Source organism: Eretmochelys imbricata, chromosome 1 (assembly GCF_965152235.1).
Source record: "Eretmochelys imbricata isolate rEreImb1 chromosome 1, rEreImb1.hap1, whole genome shotgun sequence".
In the NCBI taxonomy this organism is placed as follows: Eukaryota; Metazoa; Chordata; order Testudines; family Cheloniidae; genus Eretmochelys; species Eretmochelys imbricata.
In genome coordinates, this window is record NC_135572.1 from 861,192 (window position 1) to 877,471 (window position 16,280).

At 66.7% G+C, this 16,280-nt stretch overlaps 1 protein-coding gene across 1 annotated transcript; it reads right to left on the reverse strand.

Annotated features, from left to right (window-relative positions):
* Positions 1-1,907: 1,907 nt before the first annotated feature.
* Positions 1,908-14,384, reverse strand: CNGA4 (cyclic nucleotide gated channel subunit alpha 4). The gene is made up of 7 exons (XM_077807123.1): positions 14,288-14,384; positions 13,888-14,029; positions 13,356-13,469; positions 12,127-12,233; positions 7,052-8,047; positions 4,903-5,252; positions 1,908-1,970 (listed from the first exon to the last, which is right to left on the reverse strand). The coding sequence occupies exons 1-7, from the start codon at positions 14,382-14,384 to the stop codon at positions 1,908-1,910; spliced, it is 1,869 nt and encodes a 622-aa protein (XP_077663249.1).
* Between the last annotated feature and the right edge of the window lie 1,896 nt (positions 14,385-16,280).

Consider the following 16,280-nt stretch of genomic DNA (forward strand, 5'->3'; position numbering starts at 1 on the left):
TGTCTGGCTCACTGCCCCCAAAATGGACCCAGCTGAGGGGTCCTGTTCTCTGCACCTACAAGCTCTGTGTCAGACCATGTTCCTGTCGTCTAATAAACCCTCTGTTTTCCTGGCTGGCTGAGAGTCACGTCTGACTGCGGAGTTGGGGTGCAGGACCCTCTGGCATCCCCAGGACCCCGCCTGGGCGGACTCGCTGGGGGGAAGCGCCCGGAGGGGCAGAGGAGGCTGAATGCTCCGAGGTCAGACCCAGGAAGGTGGAGCCAGGTGAGCTGTGTGTCCTGCAGACAGGCTGCTCACAGAAAGGAGACTTCCCCAGAGTCCTGACTGGCTTCGCAGGCAGCAGTTTCAGAGCATCGCCCGGAGACTCCGTTAGAACTGGTGGCAGCGGTGGGATGTACTGCATCCTGTGGACGGTGCTTCCTGCAGTGAGTGACTGGGGAGCAGTAACACAAAGGGGATTGACGGGGACCAGGCGTGCTGAAGGCTCAGAGAGGAGCGGTTTCGGGGGGCGGTTAACCCCTGGGAGTGTGTGACCAGCGAGAAGGACTGTGCAGTAGTGGGGTCTCCCTGGGGACTGCAGTGAGCAGTCTCAGGGGCGGAGGAGCCTGCGGCTTGGCCCTGGGAGAGAGAAGGACTTTTGCAGTAACAGGGTCCCCCGGGGGATTGCAGCGAGCGGTCCCAGGGGCGGAGGAGTCTGCAGCTGGACCCTGGCAAAGAGGGGGTGACCTCGAGAAGGGCTGGCACATGAGGGGTTCTCCCTGGAAACCGTGGGGAGCTGAGAGCACACAGGCCTGTGAGTTCACAACAACTTGGGAGGAGCGGAGTGAGGGCCTGTCACCGTCTCCTTAAGAAGGACATTGTAACCCTGTGCAGAAAGAGAGGGTTGAGGGTTGGAAAGTTCACCAAGGCACAGTTCATCCTGCAGCTGGAGGAGGATGACCGCTCGAAGGAACAGATTCCTGACCCAAATGGGGCTATAGCAGGATCTGGGAGCAGCTGGAGTGGGAGCCAGGCATCGCCAAGACTCCTGTCCCCGACCAGAGGAGGGTCTTCACGATCGGGTTCCCCATCGGGGGATCGGAGACGGACGGGATTGGAGCTGAGTCCGAGAGAGCAAGAGGACTGTGGGAGACAGCGAGAGCCCAAGAAAGAACTGCAGAAGCAGCAGCAGCATGAACTGGCGGTGGGGGAGCGGAGAGGCCTAGGGGACCCCCCCGGGGTGAGTGGGGATAGACCCCGGGGGGCCAGTTCCGCAGGGAACCTCGAGACTAAATTGCTGCCCCTGGTTAAGGAGAGGGGGGATGTGGATGCCACCTCACTGCCTTTGAGCAGGCTGGCGATTTGAACCAGGGGGACCCTGCGGAAAAGCCCCGGTGTCTAGCTCCCTTGCTGGGTCCCAAGGCCGTAGACTCCGCCAGCCAGATGGGTGGGGAGGTGGACAGGCTCCCACTCCTGACCCCAACCTATATGTCTGTGTGGTGTATCCTGGGGTCGGGCCCCTCAGACCTCCAGTGGGAGCGAAAGGTGATGGTCAATGGGGAGACATTCCTGGGGTGGCGAGATCCTGGGACAGAGGGAACTGTTGTCAGGCCCCTGGTGGTGCAGCCTCAGAGGCTGAGGGGCTGTGTGAGGGTCCCAGGGATGAAGCCCATCACCCTGCCTATGGCCCAGATCCCTGTGCAGACCCAGGAGAGGTGGGGCTGGCTGGTCGTTGGGGTTCTCCAGGATATCGGCTGTGAGACCCTGTTGTGGGGTGACTGTGTCTCTTTGGGACAGGATCCAGGCCCTACTCCTGTAACGGCCAAGGGTTTGAATTTGAATCCAGGGGACCAATCGGCGGAGAGGGAAATGGTCAGTGAAAATGCAGATGACCTGGCTGGCAGCAGGGAGGAGCTGCTAGGCTTAGGCTACCTGCCTGCCTGTAAGCAGACCCCTGGGGCTGGGTGGGACAGAGAGATGCTCCCCGCCCCCTTGCACACTGGAGAGGGGACTCACGCTGGCTCTGATGCAGTGAGGAAAGCAGTGAACTTGCTGCCTACCCCCACTGGGACAGCAAGGGCAGCGCTGAGCACAGTGGGAGCGGAGACCCCAGCTGAGTGCGGGGAGACACAGGCAGGACAGGGGATCTGTGGGGAGTGGTAAGGTGCTGGGTAAGGGAAGTTTGGATGAGCCTAGGCAGCCTTGTGAGCTGATGGCTTTGTCTAGTCAGCAGGGTGGGAAGGCGAGGAGAGTGGAAGATGAGTGTCCCTGGACCTTACCTGTTAGCTGGGTGGAGAAGTGTGACAGGGAAGAAACATGCCTGTGTCTGTCAGGGGTATTGACTTGCCTATGCAGGGAGCTACCCTGATCTCCAAGCAGTTGTCTGTGAACAGTCCTGTGTGCTGGGACCAGGGGAATGAGATCCCAAGCTGTCTGTCTGGGAAAGGAGAAAGTGTGTCCGGCTCTTCTTTGTCTGTGGAGCAGACAGAAGGGGCCTTTCAGCCTGTGACGGTTGAGGGTCGTGCAGTTGTCTCAGAGCTGGTTCTGGATTCAGCTAAAGCCCAGGAAGGGAAGGGTCCTAAGTTTGGGTCTGCTCGGGAGAATGGCCCTGTAACTAGGTCGCATCCAGTTAGTGTCTATGCAAAATCCCAGAGCCCAGACAATTCTGGTGCGTGTATTTTGCCTGTTGCTAGTGTATTGTTGGGAAAGGGTGGAGCAACTCTGTCTAATCAGGGTGAGATCCTAGCCAGGGCACAAGGGGAGCATGAAGGTGAAGTGATTGTGTTACCTACTGAGGGTGTGGAAACCTGTAGCAAGAAGGAAAAGATTCCTGAACTTGTGTGTGGCAAAGGGAAGGAGAATGCTTCTAACCTTTTATCTAGGAAGTCTGTAAGTTTGCCTGAAAGGGGATTGTGTAGGAATCCGCCTGATGGGCCAGAGTTGATTCTGGATGTAAGGGAGACCCAGAAAGAGTCTGTCGTTGCTCAGGAAAGTGTTCCTCTAGAGCAAGCCCTAGGTAAAGAGGGTATTCTGGGAGGGGTGAATTGTTGCATAGAAAAGCCCTAGGGAAAGGAATCCTCATGGAGTCTTTGCAAGCAGTTTACTGCAACTGAAGGGTGTGAAAGTGATTTAATCAAGAAAGTTTCAGTTCCTAACAGCCAGAAATTTTCCGTTGTGAATGGATCCACTGACTGTCCTGTTGAAAGACGCAGTGTGGAGAGCTTTGAGAAGTCCTCAGATGAAGTGAAAGCTGTTAAGAAAGTTAAACAGTCCTATAACCAAGTGGCTGTGTTTGGCCAGCTTGTTGGGGAGAAGACCCAATCCCAGTTTGACTCCCTGGGGTTTTGGGGTGGCCAAAGGGCACGGGCCGCATAAACCTTCCCACATGCGGCCTGCGAGTGCTATCGACAACCCCCAACCTAAGGGAGGGCGTGAAACTGGAAGGGCCTGGTGTAACTCCTACCAAGGAATGGGAGAGATGCTGGGGCATCCATGGGAACGTTGGTGGCTTCGAACTTCCCAAGGTCACCGGCTAAAGTGACCCCGCTCAGTTCGATCTCGAAGGGGGGAGAGATGTGATGAAGCGGGACTGTTCTTAATGTTTCCTCTGAATAGTGTGGGGGTGCCTCAGTTTCCCCTATGAAGTTCTTAAGTATCTAGGGGGTGGGGTAAGGGTGTATGATCATTGCAGAGCCCTAGAGGGCAGGGGTGTGCAGGGGTCTGGACACAGAGAATGGCCGACACCCTGTTTCCTGGCCACTGGTGGCCTGGGCCCTTCCCCCTGCAAGGTGAGAGCTAAAGGGTTGGAGAACAAAGGAATCCGGTGACCTCCTGGCCCGGGAAAGGGACAAAGCCCAGAGCGGGGGGGGCTGGAGGGAGTTTCAGTTTGGGGCTGGCTGGGACATGGAGTGAAGGGCAGACGGGGTTGTCTGGCTCACTGCCCCCCAAAATGGACCCAGCTGAGGGGTCCTGTTCTCTGCACCTACAAGCTCTGGTTTAGACCATGTTCCTGTCGTCTAATAAACCTTCTGTTTTACTGGCTGGCTGAGAGTCACGTCTGACTGCAGAGTTGGGGGGCAGGACCCTCTGGCTTCCCCAGGACCCCCCCTGGGTGGACTCGCTGTGGGAAGCGCACGGAGGGGCAGAGGAGGCTGAATGCTCCCAGGTCAGACCCAGGAAGGTGGAAGCCGGGTGAGCTGTGTGTCCTGCAGACAGGCTGCTCACAGGAAGGCGACTGCCCCAGAGTCCTGCCTGGCTTCATGGGGAGCAGTTCCAGAGCATCGCCTGGGGACCCGTGAGACCAGGACACACAGCTCACCCGGCTTCCACCTTCCTGGGTCTGACCTCTGACCCCAGCCAGCTCCAAACTGAAACACTCCTGCCCCTCCTCTGGCCTTTGTCTCTCTCCGGGGCCAGGAGGCCGCCTGATCCCTTTGCTCCCTAACACCTTCCGTTGGCACCTTGCAGGGGGAAGGGCCAGGCCATCAGTGGCCAGGAAACAGGGTGTCGGCCCTTTTCTGTGTCCAGACCCCTGCCCACACCTGCCCTCTAGGGCTCTGCAATGATCATAGCCCCCCATCCCACCTCCTAGATACTTAAGAACTGCTTTAAGGGGAAACTGAGGCACCCCCGCAATATTCAGAGGAAACATTAAGAACAGTCCTGCTTCGTCACACCCCAAGAGAGAGTGGCCCCCCGAGAAGGGCTGTCACACTGAAGGGGGCTCCCCCCAGGAACCGCACAGGGCCGAGAGTGGGCGCGACCTGGGGGTCTGTGACACCTGGCTCCCCCCCGCCACAGCAGCCCAGCCCTGCACTGGGACCCGCCGGCCTCTCTGGGCTCCGCTGGGACGGTGGGCCACGAGCCGGCCCTCGCCCCTCACTGCCCGGGCACAGCCCCCGGGCCTTCCCCGCCGGCGCCAGCCCAGGCCTGCGTCTGCCACTCCAGGCGCTCGATGCGCAGGGCCAGCTTGAAGGCGCTGGACTCCAGCTCGGCCAGCAGCCGGGCGAACTTGGTCTGCAGCGCGTCCAGCGCGTCCTCCAGGGCCCCCGTGCGCCGCTCGGCCTCCTGCTGGCGCGCGCTCTCCTCCTCCACGGCCTTCACGTCCAGCTTGTCCATGCCCAGGAGGATCTCCCGGCCCTTGGCCTCCAGTGCGGCCTTGGCGCTGGGGAACTCGCTCAGCACGGCCTGCAGGTCCTCCTTGGACAGGCAGAACAGGTCCGAATAGCCGATGCTCTGGATGTTGGCCGTGCGGCGGTTCCCCGACCTGTTCCCTGCGGAGACAGGACCGGCTGGGACCGAGGCCCCACTGGCCCCAGGGGTGCAGCCGGGTGAACCCTGAACATCCCTGGGCCCCGCCCTGGAGCCCCCAACATCCCGCCTGGCCCCGGCCTTGGAACCCACAACATCCCAGCTGGCCCCAGCCCCGGAGCCCCCAACATCCCGCCTGGCCCCGGCCCCGGAGCCCCCAACATCCTGCTTGGCCCTGCCCCGGAGCCCCCAACATCCTGCTTGGCCCTGCCCCGGAGCCCCCAACATCCCAGCCTGGCCCAGCCCCGGAACCCCCAACATCCCACCTGGCCCCGGGATGTAGGCTGGGTTGGGAGCAGGGGGTGGGAGCAGGGGGCTGCAGGGCAGGAAGGTAGGAAGGGGTGGGCAGGAATTGGGGCTGTAGGGCGGGGTGGGAGCAGGGGGTGGGAGCAAGTGGCTGCAGGGCGGGACCAGGGCCTGTGGGGTGGGAGCCTGGGGCTGTGGGGCGGGCAGGAGCAGGGGGCTGTGGGGTGGGCAGGAACTGGGGGATGATGGTGGGGTGGGAATCGGGGGCTGCGGGGCAGGAGCAGGGGGTGGGAGCAGGGGGCTGTGTGGTGAGGGCGGGGTGGGAGCAGGGGGAGGGGCGGGAATAAGGGGCTGCGGGGAGGGCAGGAACTGGGGGATGAGGGTGGGGCAGGGGCAGGAGCAGGGGCTGGGGGGCGGGAGCAGGGCCTGTGGGGTTGGTGGGAGCAGGGGGCTGTGGGGTGGGAGCAGGGGGTGGGAGGAGGGGCTGCGGTGCGGGTGGGAGCCGGGGGTGGGAGCCGGGGGCGGGAGCAGGGGGATGAGGACAGGGCGGGAGCAGGAGCTGCGGGGCGGGCGGGAGCCGGGGGATGAGGACAGGGCGGGAGCCGGGGGCGGGAGCTGGGGTGGCGGGGCGGGCGGGAGCTGGGGGATGAGGACAGGGCGGGAGCCGGGGGCGGGAGCCGGGGGATGAGGACAGGGCGGGAGCCGGGGGCGGGAGCTGGGGCTGCGGGGCGGGCGGGAGCCGGGGGATGAGGACAGGGTGGGAGCCGGGGGTGGGAGCTGGGGCTGCGGGGCGGGCGGGAGCCGGGGGATGAGGACAGGGCGGGAGCCGGGGGCGGGAGCTGGGGCTGCGGGGCGGGCGGGAGCTGGGGGATGAGGACAGGGCGGGAGCCGGGGGCGGGAGCCGGGGGATGAGGACAGGGCGGGAGCCGGGGGCGGGAGCTGGGGCTGCGGGGCGGGCGGGAGCCGGGGGATGAGGACAGGGCGGGAGCCGGGGGTGGGAGCTGGGGCTGCGGGGCGGGCGGGAGCTGGGGGATGAGGACAGGGCGGGAGCCGGGGGCGGGAGCCGGGGGATGAGGACAGGGCGGGAGCCGGGGGCGGGAGCTGGGGCTGCGGGGCGGGCGGGAGCCGGGGGATGAGGACAGGGCGGGAGCCGGGGGCGGGAGCTGGGGCTGCGGGGCGGGCGGGAGCCGGGGGATGAGGACAGGGTGGGAGCCGGGGGCGGGAGCTGGGGGATGAGGACAGGGCGGGAGCCGGGGGATGAGGACAGGGCGGGAGCCGGGGGCGGGAGCTGGGGCTGCGGGGCGGGCGGGAGCCGGGGGATGAGGACAGGGCGGGAGCCGGGGGCGGGAGCTGGGGCTGCGGGGCGGGCGGGAGCTGGGGGATGAGGACAGGGCGGGAGCCGGGGGCGGGAGCCGGGGGATGAGGACAGGGTGGGAGCCGGGGGATGAGGACAGGGCGGGAGCCGGGGGCGGGAGCTGGGGCTGCGGGGCGGGCGGGAGCCGGGGGCCAGCCTTACCCTTGATGTTAATGATGCTGATTTCCCCGAAGTAGAGCCCCTCGCCCAGCACGGCGAGCTGCGTGCGCCCGTCGTCGCCCACCACGGCCAGCCGCCCCTCGCGGACGAAGTACATCTCCCGCCCGACGTCGCCCTTGCGGCAGACGTACTCGCCCGGGCTGTAGACCTGGGGCCGCAGCCTGAGCACCAGCTCCTCCAGCAGGCCCCGCTCGCAGGCCTGGAAGAGCTGCACCTTGCGCAGGGCGGCCAGGTGCACGCTCACCGCCAGCTCGGCCCGCAGCGGCCGGGGCAGGTGCCGCAGGGCCTGCGGCTCGTGGGTCACCTTGCGGTGGAGCTGCAGGTGCTGCTGCCAGCGGGCCACGCGGCGCTCCAGGCGCCGGCCCACGCGCTGCAGCCGCAGGTAGCCCCGCACCCGCTCGGCGTCGGGGTCGAGGGCGGCCTCGGCCGCGCTCAGGCTGGAGACGACGGAGCTCATGCTGCCCATGACGGTGGCGAAGCCCAGCACGGCCAGCAGGAAGCCGGCCACCACGAAGAGGAACTCCTCCTGGCGCTGGGGCGGGGGCGCGTCGCCCACGGTGCTGAGCACCAGCGCGGAGAGGTAGAGGCTGTGCAGATACTGGCGCAGCGGGCGGGCGAAGCCGGGCCGGCTGTGGTTGGGGTAGACCCAGGCGTCCGCCCCGTAGCCGATGGCGCCCGAGAGCGCGTAGTAGGCGCAGGCGTGCCAGTGGACGGCGAGGAGGACGCAGAGCAGGAGCCTGGCGATGCGGAGGGCGTGGGGGTGGGCCGTGCGCGTCTCCCCCCGCTCCAGGGCCTCGGCCAGGCGCGGCGTGCGCAGCAAGCGGTTGGCCCGCACGGCCGGCACCCGCAGGCCCAGCCGCAGGTACAGCAGGTCGGTGGGCAGCACCGAGGCCACGTCCCACGGCAGGTGTGCGGAGCGCAGGTAGGCCCGGGCCGTCCGGGCCCGGTCCCGCACCAGGATCCCCTGCTCCAGGAAGCCTGCCGGGGGAGGGCGGGGGCACTGAGCACAGGGCCCCCCTGGCTCTGGGCACGCGCCCCCGGCTCTGGGCACGCGCCCCCGGCTCTGGGCACGCGCCCCCGGCTCTGGGCACGCGCCCCCGCAGGGCTCCCTGGGGCCAGGTTCTGGGGGTTCCCGGGGTCCGCTAAGCACGTCGCGGGGCTGGGGGCCGCTCTGGGGCTGGGGCTCCCTAGGAGGCCCGGTGCCAGCTGTGGCCTTGGTGCTGGCTCCTCCTGGGCACGGTGTGGCCCTGGGTGCCGGGCCTGCAGCCTCCCGCATGCCGAGGGTGAATGCTCGGCTTGTGCAGACTATGAGCCCCAGCTTGCACCGCTCCGTGCTCCCCACTCCAGAGCAGCCCCCAGGTGCCGTGATAGGCACAGGGCATGGGGGACTTGGGGAGGGCTGGACCGAAGGGCTGGGATTGTGGCTGGGGGGCTGGGCTCGGCGGGCGGGGCTGTGATGTTATTGACGTGAACTGGGACCGTGTAGATCATTGTTGCGACCAAGGGCCCGCAGTGGCACCAAATCTTGTATACAGGGGGTCAAAGAAGGCGCCTAAGTCAAGGTGCTGGTTTGCTGGTTAGGCTGATGCTGTCTATCTGCGGGTGCGATTTCTGTAGTTGAAGTTATGAACATTGGCTCTGTACTGTCTGTACTTCAAACGTGTGCTCTGCTTCTGGGGCACGCCCCAGACAAGTGGCTGTCAGCTCTGCCCAGCCCGCTGGGTGGCCCATTAAGGACCATCCGTTATATAACTGACCCACTGAGAGAAGGCAGAGACGCCTGGGGGCTCAGCCAGCTGTGCAGGGACCTGCCTAGGGACAGGACTCTGAGGTGTTTCCAGGCCAGGGGATGGACAGCTTGTCCTTGGGACACAGACAGCAGAGACCACATGGCAAGAGACTATAGAAAGCTGCTGCAGCTCCTCCCTCTGGTCTTCAGTCCTGCTTCTGGCCTCTGGAGGGACTTCCCTACAAATGGAAGCTCTACACAAAGGACTGATTTCAGAGTAACAGCCGTGTTAGTCTGTATTCGCAAAAAGAAAAGGAGGACTTGTGGCACCTTAGAGACTAACCAATTTATTTGAGCATGAGCTTTCGTGAGCTACAGCTCACTTCATCGGATGCATACCGTGGAAACTGCAGAAGACATTATATACACAGAGACACATATATACACATTACATACACACATGGTCTCTGTGTATATATAAAGTCTGCTGCAGTTTCCACGGTATGCATCCGATGAAGTGAGCTGTAGCTCACGAAAGCTCATGCTCAAATAAATTGGTTAGTCTCTAAGGTGCCACAAGTACTCCTTTTCTTTTTACAAATGACTGAACAACCCATCTGTGAGGATGTGACGCAGCAGGGAGGGGGGAGTGTTGACCTGGGAATGTGCCCTGGGGATGGGAGACCTGAGAGCCTGTCCCCTGAGCCAGGAGGGGGAGAGGGAGGTGACACCTCTGCCCGGGAATGTGGACAGAGCCTGCAGGAGGGGGCCAGCTGGGGGGGTTTAGTTCCAGTTTGGGGCTGGGTGGAGGAACGCAGGGAACCCCAGGAGTGGGGTCTAAGCTCCCTGCTCCCCCAGAAGGACTTGACTGAGGGGTCCTGGTTGTACCCACAAGCTCTGGTCTGGACTGTGTTCCTGTTGTCCAATAAACCTTCTGTTTTACTGGCTGGCTGAGAGTCTCAGTGAGTCCCTGGAAGAGGGGTGCAGGGCCTGGGCTCCCCCACACTCCGTGACACCATCCCAGCTGGGGATGTTCTCCAGAGACTTGATTTGAACCTGCAGTTTATTCCATCACTGCAACAAGCCTGAACCAAGAACTTCGCTGTTACTGTCTGTCATTGATTCTATTTCACCCATTCTAGCTCTCATCTCTATCTTTTTCCTTTTATGACTAAACCTTTAGATTTTAGGTTCGAAAGGATTGGCAACAGCGTGATTTGTGGGTAGGATCTGATTTGTATATTGACCTGGGTCTGGGGCTTGGTCCTTGGGGATTGGGAGAACCTGGATGGGGGGCAGGGGGCAGGGCAGGGGTCTGGGCACAGTGGGTGGGGGGGTGTGGGCAGGGGCAGGCAGCTGGGCTCTGGCTGGCGGGGGGCAGGCTGGGGGCTGGGCTGTGCGGATGGCGGGCAGGGCGGGGGGCTGGGCTGTGCGGACGGGGGGCAGGGCGGGGGGCTGGGCTGTGCGGACGGGGGGCAGGCGGCGGGCTGGGCACGGTGGGAGGGGGGTGTGGGCGGGGGGCAGGCGGCTGGGCTCTGGCTGGCGGGGGGCAGGCTGGGGGCTGGGCTGTGCGGATGGCGGGCAGGGCGGGGGGCTGGGCTGTGCGGATGGCGGGCAGGGCGGGGGGCTGGGCTGTGCGGACGGGGGGCAGGCGGCGGGCTGGGCACGGTGGGAGGGGGGTGTGGGCGGGGGGCAGGCGGCTGGGCTCTGGCTGGCGGGGGGCAGGCTGGGGGCTGGGCTGTGCGGATGGCGGGCAGGGCGGGGGGCTGGGCTGTGCGGACGGGGGGCAGGCGGCGGGCTGGGCACGGTGGGAGGGGGGTGTGGGCGGGGGCAGGCGGCTGGGCTCTGGCTGGCGGGGGACAGGCTGGGGGCTGGGCTGTGCGGATGGCGGGCAGGGCGGGGGGCTGGGCTGTGCGGACGGGGGGCAGGCGGCGGGCTGGGCACGGTGGGAGGGGGGTTGGGCGGGGGCGGGCGGCTGGGCTCTGGCTGGCGGGGGGCAGGCTGGGGGCTGGGCTGTGCGGATGGCGGGCAGGGCGGGGGGCTGGGCTGTGCGGACGGGGGGCAGGCGGCGGGCTGGGCACGGTGGGAGGGGGGTTGGGCGGGGGCAGGCGGCTGGGCTCTGGCTGGCGGGGGGCAGGCTGGGGGCTGGGCTGTGCGGATGGCGGGCAGGGCGGGGGGCTGGGCTGTGCGGACGGGGGGCAGGGCGGCGGGCTGGGCACGGTGGGAGGGGGGTGTGGGCGGGGGCAGGCGGCTGGGCTCTGGCTGGCAGGGGGCAGGCTGGGGGCTGGGCTGTGCGGATGGCGGGCAGGGCGGGGGGCTGGGCTGTGCGGACGGGGGGCAGGGCGGCGGGCTGGGCACGGTGGGAGGGGGGTTGGGCGGGGGCAGGCGGCTGGGCTGTGGCTGGCGGGGGGCAGGCTGGGGGCTGGGCTGTGCGGATGGCGGGCAGGGCGGGGGGCTGGGCTGTGCGGATGGCGGGCAGGGCGGGGGGCTGGGCTGTGCGGACGGGGGGCAGGCGGCGGGCTGGGCACGGTGGGAGGGGGGTTGGGCGGGGGCAGGCGGCTGGGCTCTGGCTGGCGGGGGGCAGGCTGGGGGCTGGGCTGTGCGGACGGGGGGCAGGCCGGCGGGCTGGGCACGGTGGGAGGGGGGTTGGGCGGGGGCAGGCGGCTGGGCTCTGGCTGGCGGGGGGCAGGCTGGGGGCTGGGCTGTGTGGATGGCGGGCAGGGCGGGGGGCTGGGCTGTGCGGATGGCGGGTAGGGCGGGGGGCTGGGCTGTGCGGACGGGGGGCAGGGCGGCGGGCTGGGCACGGTGGGAGGGGGGTGTGGGCGGGGGCAGGCGGCTGGGCTCTGGCTGGCGGGGGGCAGGCTGGGGGCTGGGCTGTGCGGACGGGGGGCAGGCGGCGGGCTGGGCACGGTGGGAGGGGGGTGTGGGCGGGGGCAGGCGGCTGGGCTCTGGCTGGCGGGGGGCAGGCTGGGGGCTGGGCTGTGCGGACGGGGGGCAGGGCGGCGGGCTGGGCACGGTGGGAGGGGGGTTGGGCGGGGGCAGGCGGCTGGGCTCTGGCTGGCGGGGGGCAGGCTGGGGGCTGGGCTGTGCGGACGGGGGGCAGGCGGCGGGCTGGGCACGGTGGGAGGGGGGTTGGGCGGGGGGCTGGGCTGTGCGGATGGCGGGCAGGGCGGGGGGCTGGGCTGTGCGGACGGGGGGCAGGCGGCGGGCTGGGCACGGTGGGAGGGGGGTTGGGCGGGGGCAGGCGGCTGGGCTCTGGCTGGCGGGGGGCAGGCTGGGGGCTGGGCTGTGCGGATGGGGGGCAGGCTGGGGGGCGGCGGGGGCTCACCAGTGTGGAGGTGCACCGCCATGTCCAGCAGGTAGAGCAGGTCACTCAGGTAATCCAGGCTCAGCCACAGGGCCAGGTGCAGCTGTTGCACCTCGGGGAAGCAGGACCTGCGAGTGGCCGAGCCGGTGCGTCACCCCGGTGCCGGCAGCTCCCCACGGGCACCTGCCCGGGGTGCCCCCCGTCCCCGCCCCCTCCTGCCCCACCCGGCTTGGACACCCCCCAGCCGGCCCGGGGGCCCTTGGCTCGTGGGCTCGGCTGCGAGTGGACGGATGCCCGGGGGTCCGGGCTGGCACTGGGGCTGGGCAGAGCTGCCTTCCGTGCCGCCAGTGCCCCGTGCTAGGCCCTGGTCCCACCTGCCCGCTGGGGATGGCAGCGCTGCCCTGCCCCAGGGGTGGGGGGATCCCCTCAGTCAGCCCGTCCCCCTGAACTCGGCCGGGGCAGTAACGCTCCCCCGGATGTCACTAGCTCCTCCCGGCCCTGGGATGCAGCCGCCTCTGGGGCGGAGCGCAGCAGCTGGTCGCCATGCACAGTAACAGGACAGGAAGGATCCCGAGTGTGTCCCCAGGACGCTCGGGGCGAGAGAGCAGCCAGGACTCCTGGGTACTCAGCTGTCTCAGCACCGGGGGGGGGGCTGCGGAGCTGCCTCCCAGGGCACCTGGGGCTGGAGAGGGACAGCGGATCTGGAGTGCCCCCGTCAGTGCCTGATTCCCTGGGCTGCCCCCCCAGCCCGTGTTCCCGCCTCCCTCCAGCCATGCCCCAGTCACCCCCTGTGAGGACGTGAGGCAGCAGGGGGGGGGGGAGTGTTGACCTGGGAATGTGCCCTGGGGATGGGAGACCTGAGAGCCTGTCCCCTGAGCCAGGAGGGGGAGAGGGAGGTAACACCTCTGCCCGGGAAACTGGACAAAGGCTGCAGGAGGGAGCCTGCTGGGGGGGTTTAGTTCCAGTTTTGGGCTGGGTGGAGGAACACAGGGAACCCCAGGGGTGGGGTCTAAGCTCCCTGCTCCCCCAGAAGGACTTGACTGAGGGGTCCTGGTTGTACCCACAAGCTCTGTTGTGGACTGTGTCCCTGTTGTCCAATAAACCTTCTGTTTTACTGGCTGGCTGAGAGTCTCAGTGAGTCCCTGGAAGAGGGGTGCAGGGCCTGGACCCCCCCACACTCCGTGACACCCCCAGCCTGTGCCTCAGTTGACCCCCCAGCCCCGCCCCCGTGGCCCCCCAGCCGCACCCACCTGCAGATGAGCATGATCCAGTTGTACAGGATGGGAACCACCATGATACTGAGCCACCAATAGTGCACATCCCCGGAGGGGTCCAGGACCCAGGTCCTCGGGGCACGGCCCCCGCTGCTGGGAGACACGCGCGGGCTTTAGTGCCTGGCGCCGGCTCTGAGCTCCCCGGGCTCCGGCGCGTGGTGCCCGGTGGCTCTGTGCCCTGGGTGGCAGGGCGGCACCAGTGGGCAGGGATCAGTGCGCTGGGGAGGGCAGCGATGGCTCCCTGGGGTGCTGCCCCTGTCTCTGACCCCGCCCTGGTCTCTGTGCGCCCACAGGGATGCGCCCGTAACCCGGGCTGGCAAAGCCCCCAGGCCCTGGATATCCTGGCCCAGGCCCTGCTGCCTCTCTCCAGCATCCCGTGGGGCTGGGGCTCCCAGGACCCCACTCCCCAGCCCTGCTCCGCACCCCCGGGACCCGCCTCGGGACTGACACTGTGCTTGCAGATCGCTCAGCGCGTGGGGCACCGGGGAGCTCTGCCCCCCCCACTCACCCCTCTGCAGGCCCCACACCTGCGCTGGACTGCACCGTGCTGATCAGCCCCCTCCTGCCCGCCTCGGGCCGGGCGGTGGCCTGCGGCTGGCGGCTCATGCTGGCACCGGGCTGGGTGAGGTGCCAGGTGTGTCCCTGCGAGCCTGGCCCGGAGCAGCGGCTCCTACGGCTTTGGCAGCTCACGCTGGATCTTAGCAACCGAGCCAGGGCCCCATGGGGCCCTGCGCACCTGAGCCCGGAGCCTGTGAAACTAAAGGCCCAATCAGGCCGGGTGCCAGTCTGTAATGGCTGCCCCGGGGAGTGGCTGGGAGGAGCCGGCAGGTTAGAACCACTGCAGGGCCCCTGGGGGCAGCACACCGGCTAACAGCCTGCCGGGCCGGCTCTCTGAGCCAGGGCCTCACTGTGACCACGTGGGTAGCGGGTGGCGAAATCCATCACCCCCACGACGTATTTCTTCCCTGCCCGGATCGCCTTGCTGAGGGGCCCCACTATGTCCATAGCCACCTTCTGGAAAGGCTCCTCTATGATGGTGTGATGAAGTGGGAGTGTTCTTAATGTTTCCGCTGAATAGTGTGGAGTGCCTCAGTTTCCCCTATGCAGTTCTTAAGTACCTAGTTGGTGGGATAAGGGTGTATGATCGTTGCAGAGCCCTAGAGGGCAGGTGTGTGCAAGGGTCTGGACACAGAGAATGGCCAACACCCTGTTTCCTGGCCAATGATGGCCTGGGCCCTTCCCCCTGCAAGGTGAGAGCTAAAGGGTTGGAGAACAAAGGAATCCGGTGACCTCCTGGCCCGGGAAAGGAATAGAGCCCAGAGGAGGAGGGGCTGGAGGGAGTTTCAGTTGGGGGCTGGCTGGGACATGGAGTGAAGTGCAGACGGGGTTGTCTGGCTCACTGCCCCCCAAAATGGACCCAGCTGAGGGGTCCTGTTCTCTGCACCTACAAGCTCTGTGTTAGACCATGTTCCTGTCGTCAGATAAACCTCCTGTTTCCCCGGCTGGCGGAGAGTCATGTCTGACTGCGGAGTTGGGGGGCAGGACCCTCTGGTTCCCCCCCCCCCCCAGGACCCCGCCTGGGTGGACTCGCTGGGGGAAGCGCCCGGAGGGGCAGAGGAGGCTGAAGGCTCCGAGGTCAGACCCAGGAAGGTGGAAGCCGGGTGAGCTGTGTGTCCTGCAGACAGGCTGCTCCCAGAAAGGAGACTTCCCCAGAGTCCTGCCTGGCTTCATGGGGAGCAGTTCCAGAGCATCGCCTGGGGACCCCGTGACAGATGGGCAGGGGTCTCAAGGGAGCTTCTCCCTTATCTTGGCCTTCCCCACCCTCTGGCCGGGGTCGCAGGACCTGCTGTGCCGCTGGGCCACATCCCAGACTCCGGGTCAGTCGTGGTTCTGCAGCAGCCGCTGCCTGGGGCCTGGATCCCCTGGTGTCCCGAGAGAGGGTCATTGTGGGCCAGGTACGACAGCCGGTGGCGACACTTTTGGGGCACCCCCAGCGGCCTCCTGATCCCCCACGGTTCTACTTCCCCTGGGGGAGCCCCTTCTCGGTACAGGAATCCCTTCTCCCATGGGAATCTGTCCCTGCAGCCTTCCCCACGGGGGTTTGCAGCCTGTGGCCAGCAAGTCCCCTCAGCTCCTCCTAGGAGGGATCCTTCCGCAGCTCGGTCTGGAATTCAGGTGCTGGGGGAGGGAGTGGGACCTGCTCCCTCTCGTGGGCTGGGCCTGGGGTCACAGCCCTGCTGAGCCCTGTCCCTGGTTGCTCCCTCCCTGCCCTGGGATCACTTCCCAGCAGCGTCTCTGGACCAGCTAAACCTGGTTGGCAGCCGAACTGCCCTGCCTGTGGGTCCCCCCCTCAGCTGGGGTCTCAGCTCCCCCCTTGCTCAGCGCTGCCCTTGCTGTCCCAGTGGAGGCAGGCAGCGAGCTCTCTGCTCTCCTTACAGCATCGGATCCAGCGTGAGCCCCCTCTCCGGTGTGCAGGGGGGCAGGGAGCCTCTTTCCGTCCCACCCAGTCCCAGGGGGCTGGTTACAGGTAGGCAGGTAGCCTGAGCCTAGCAGCTCCTCCCAACTGCCAGCCAGGTCATCTGCATTTTCACTGACCATTTCCCTCTCCGCCGATTGGTTCCCTGGATTCAAATTCAGATCCTCGGCCGTTACAGGAGTAGGGCCTGGATCCTGTCCCAAAGAGACACAGTCACCCCCCAACAGGACCTCACAGCCCATATCCTGGAGAGCCCCAACGACCAGCCAGCCCCACCCCTCCTGGGTCTGCACAGGGATCTGGGCCACAGGCAGGGCGAGGGGCTTCGTCCCTGGGACCCTCACCCAGCTCACCCAGCCCCTCATGCCCCTCCTCCGCCGCTTTGTCTCGCTTCCCAGCAAAAGGTGTCACCTGGTCACACCCCC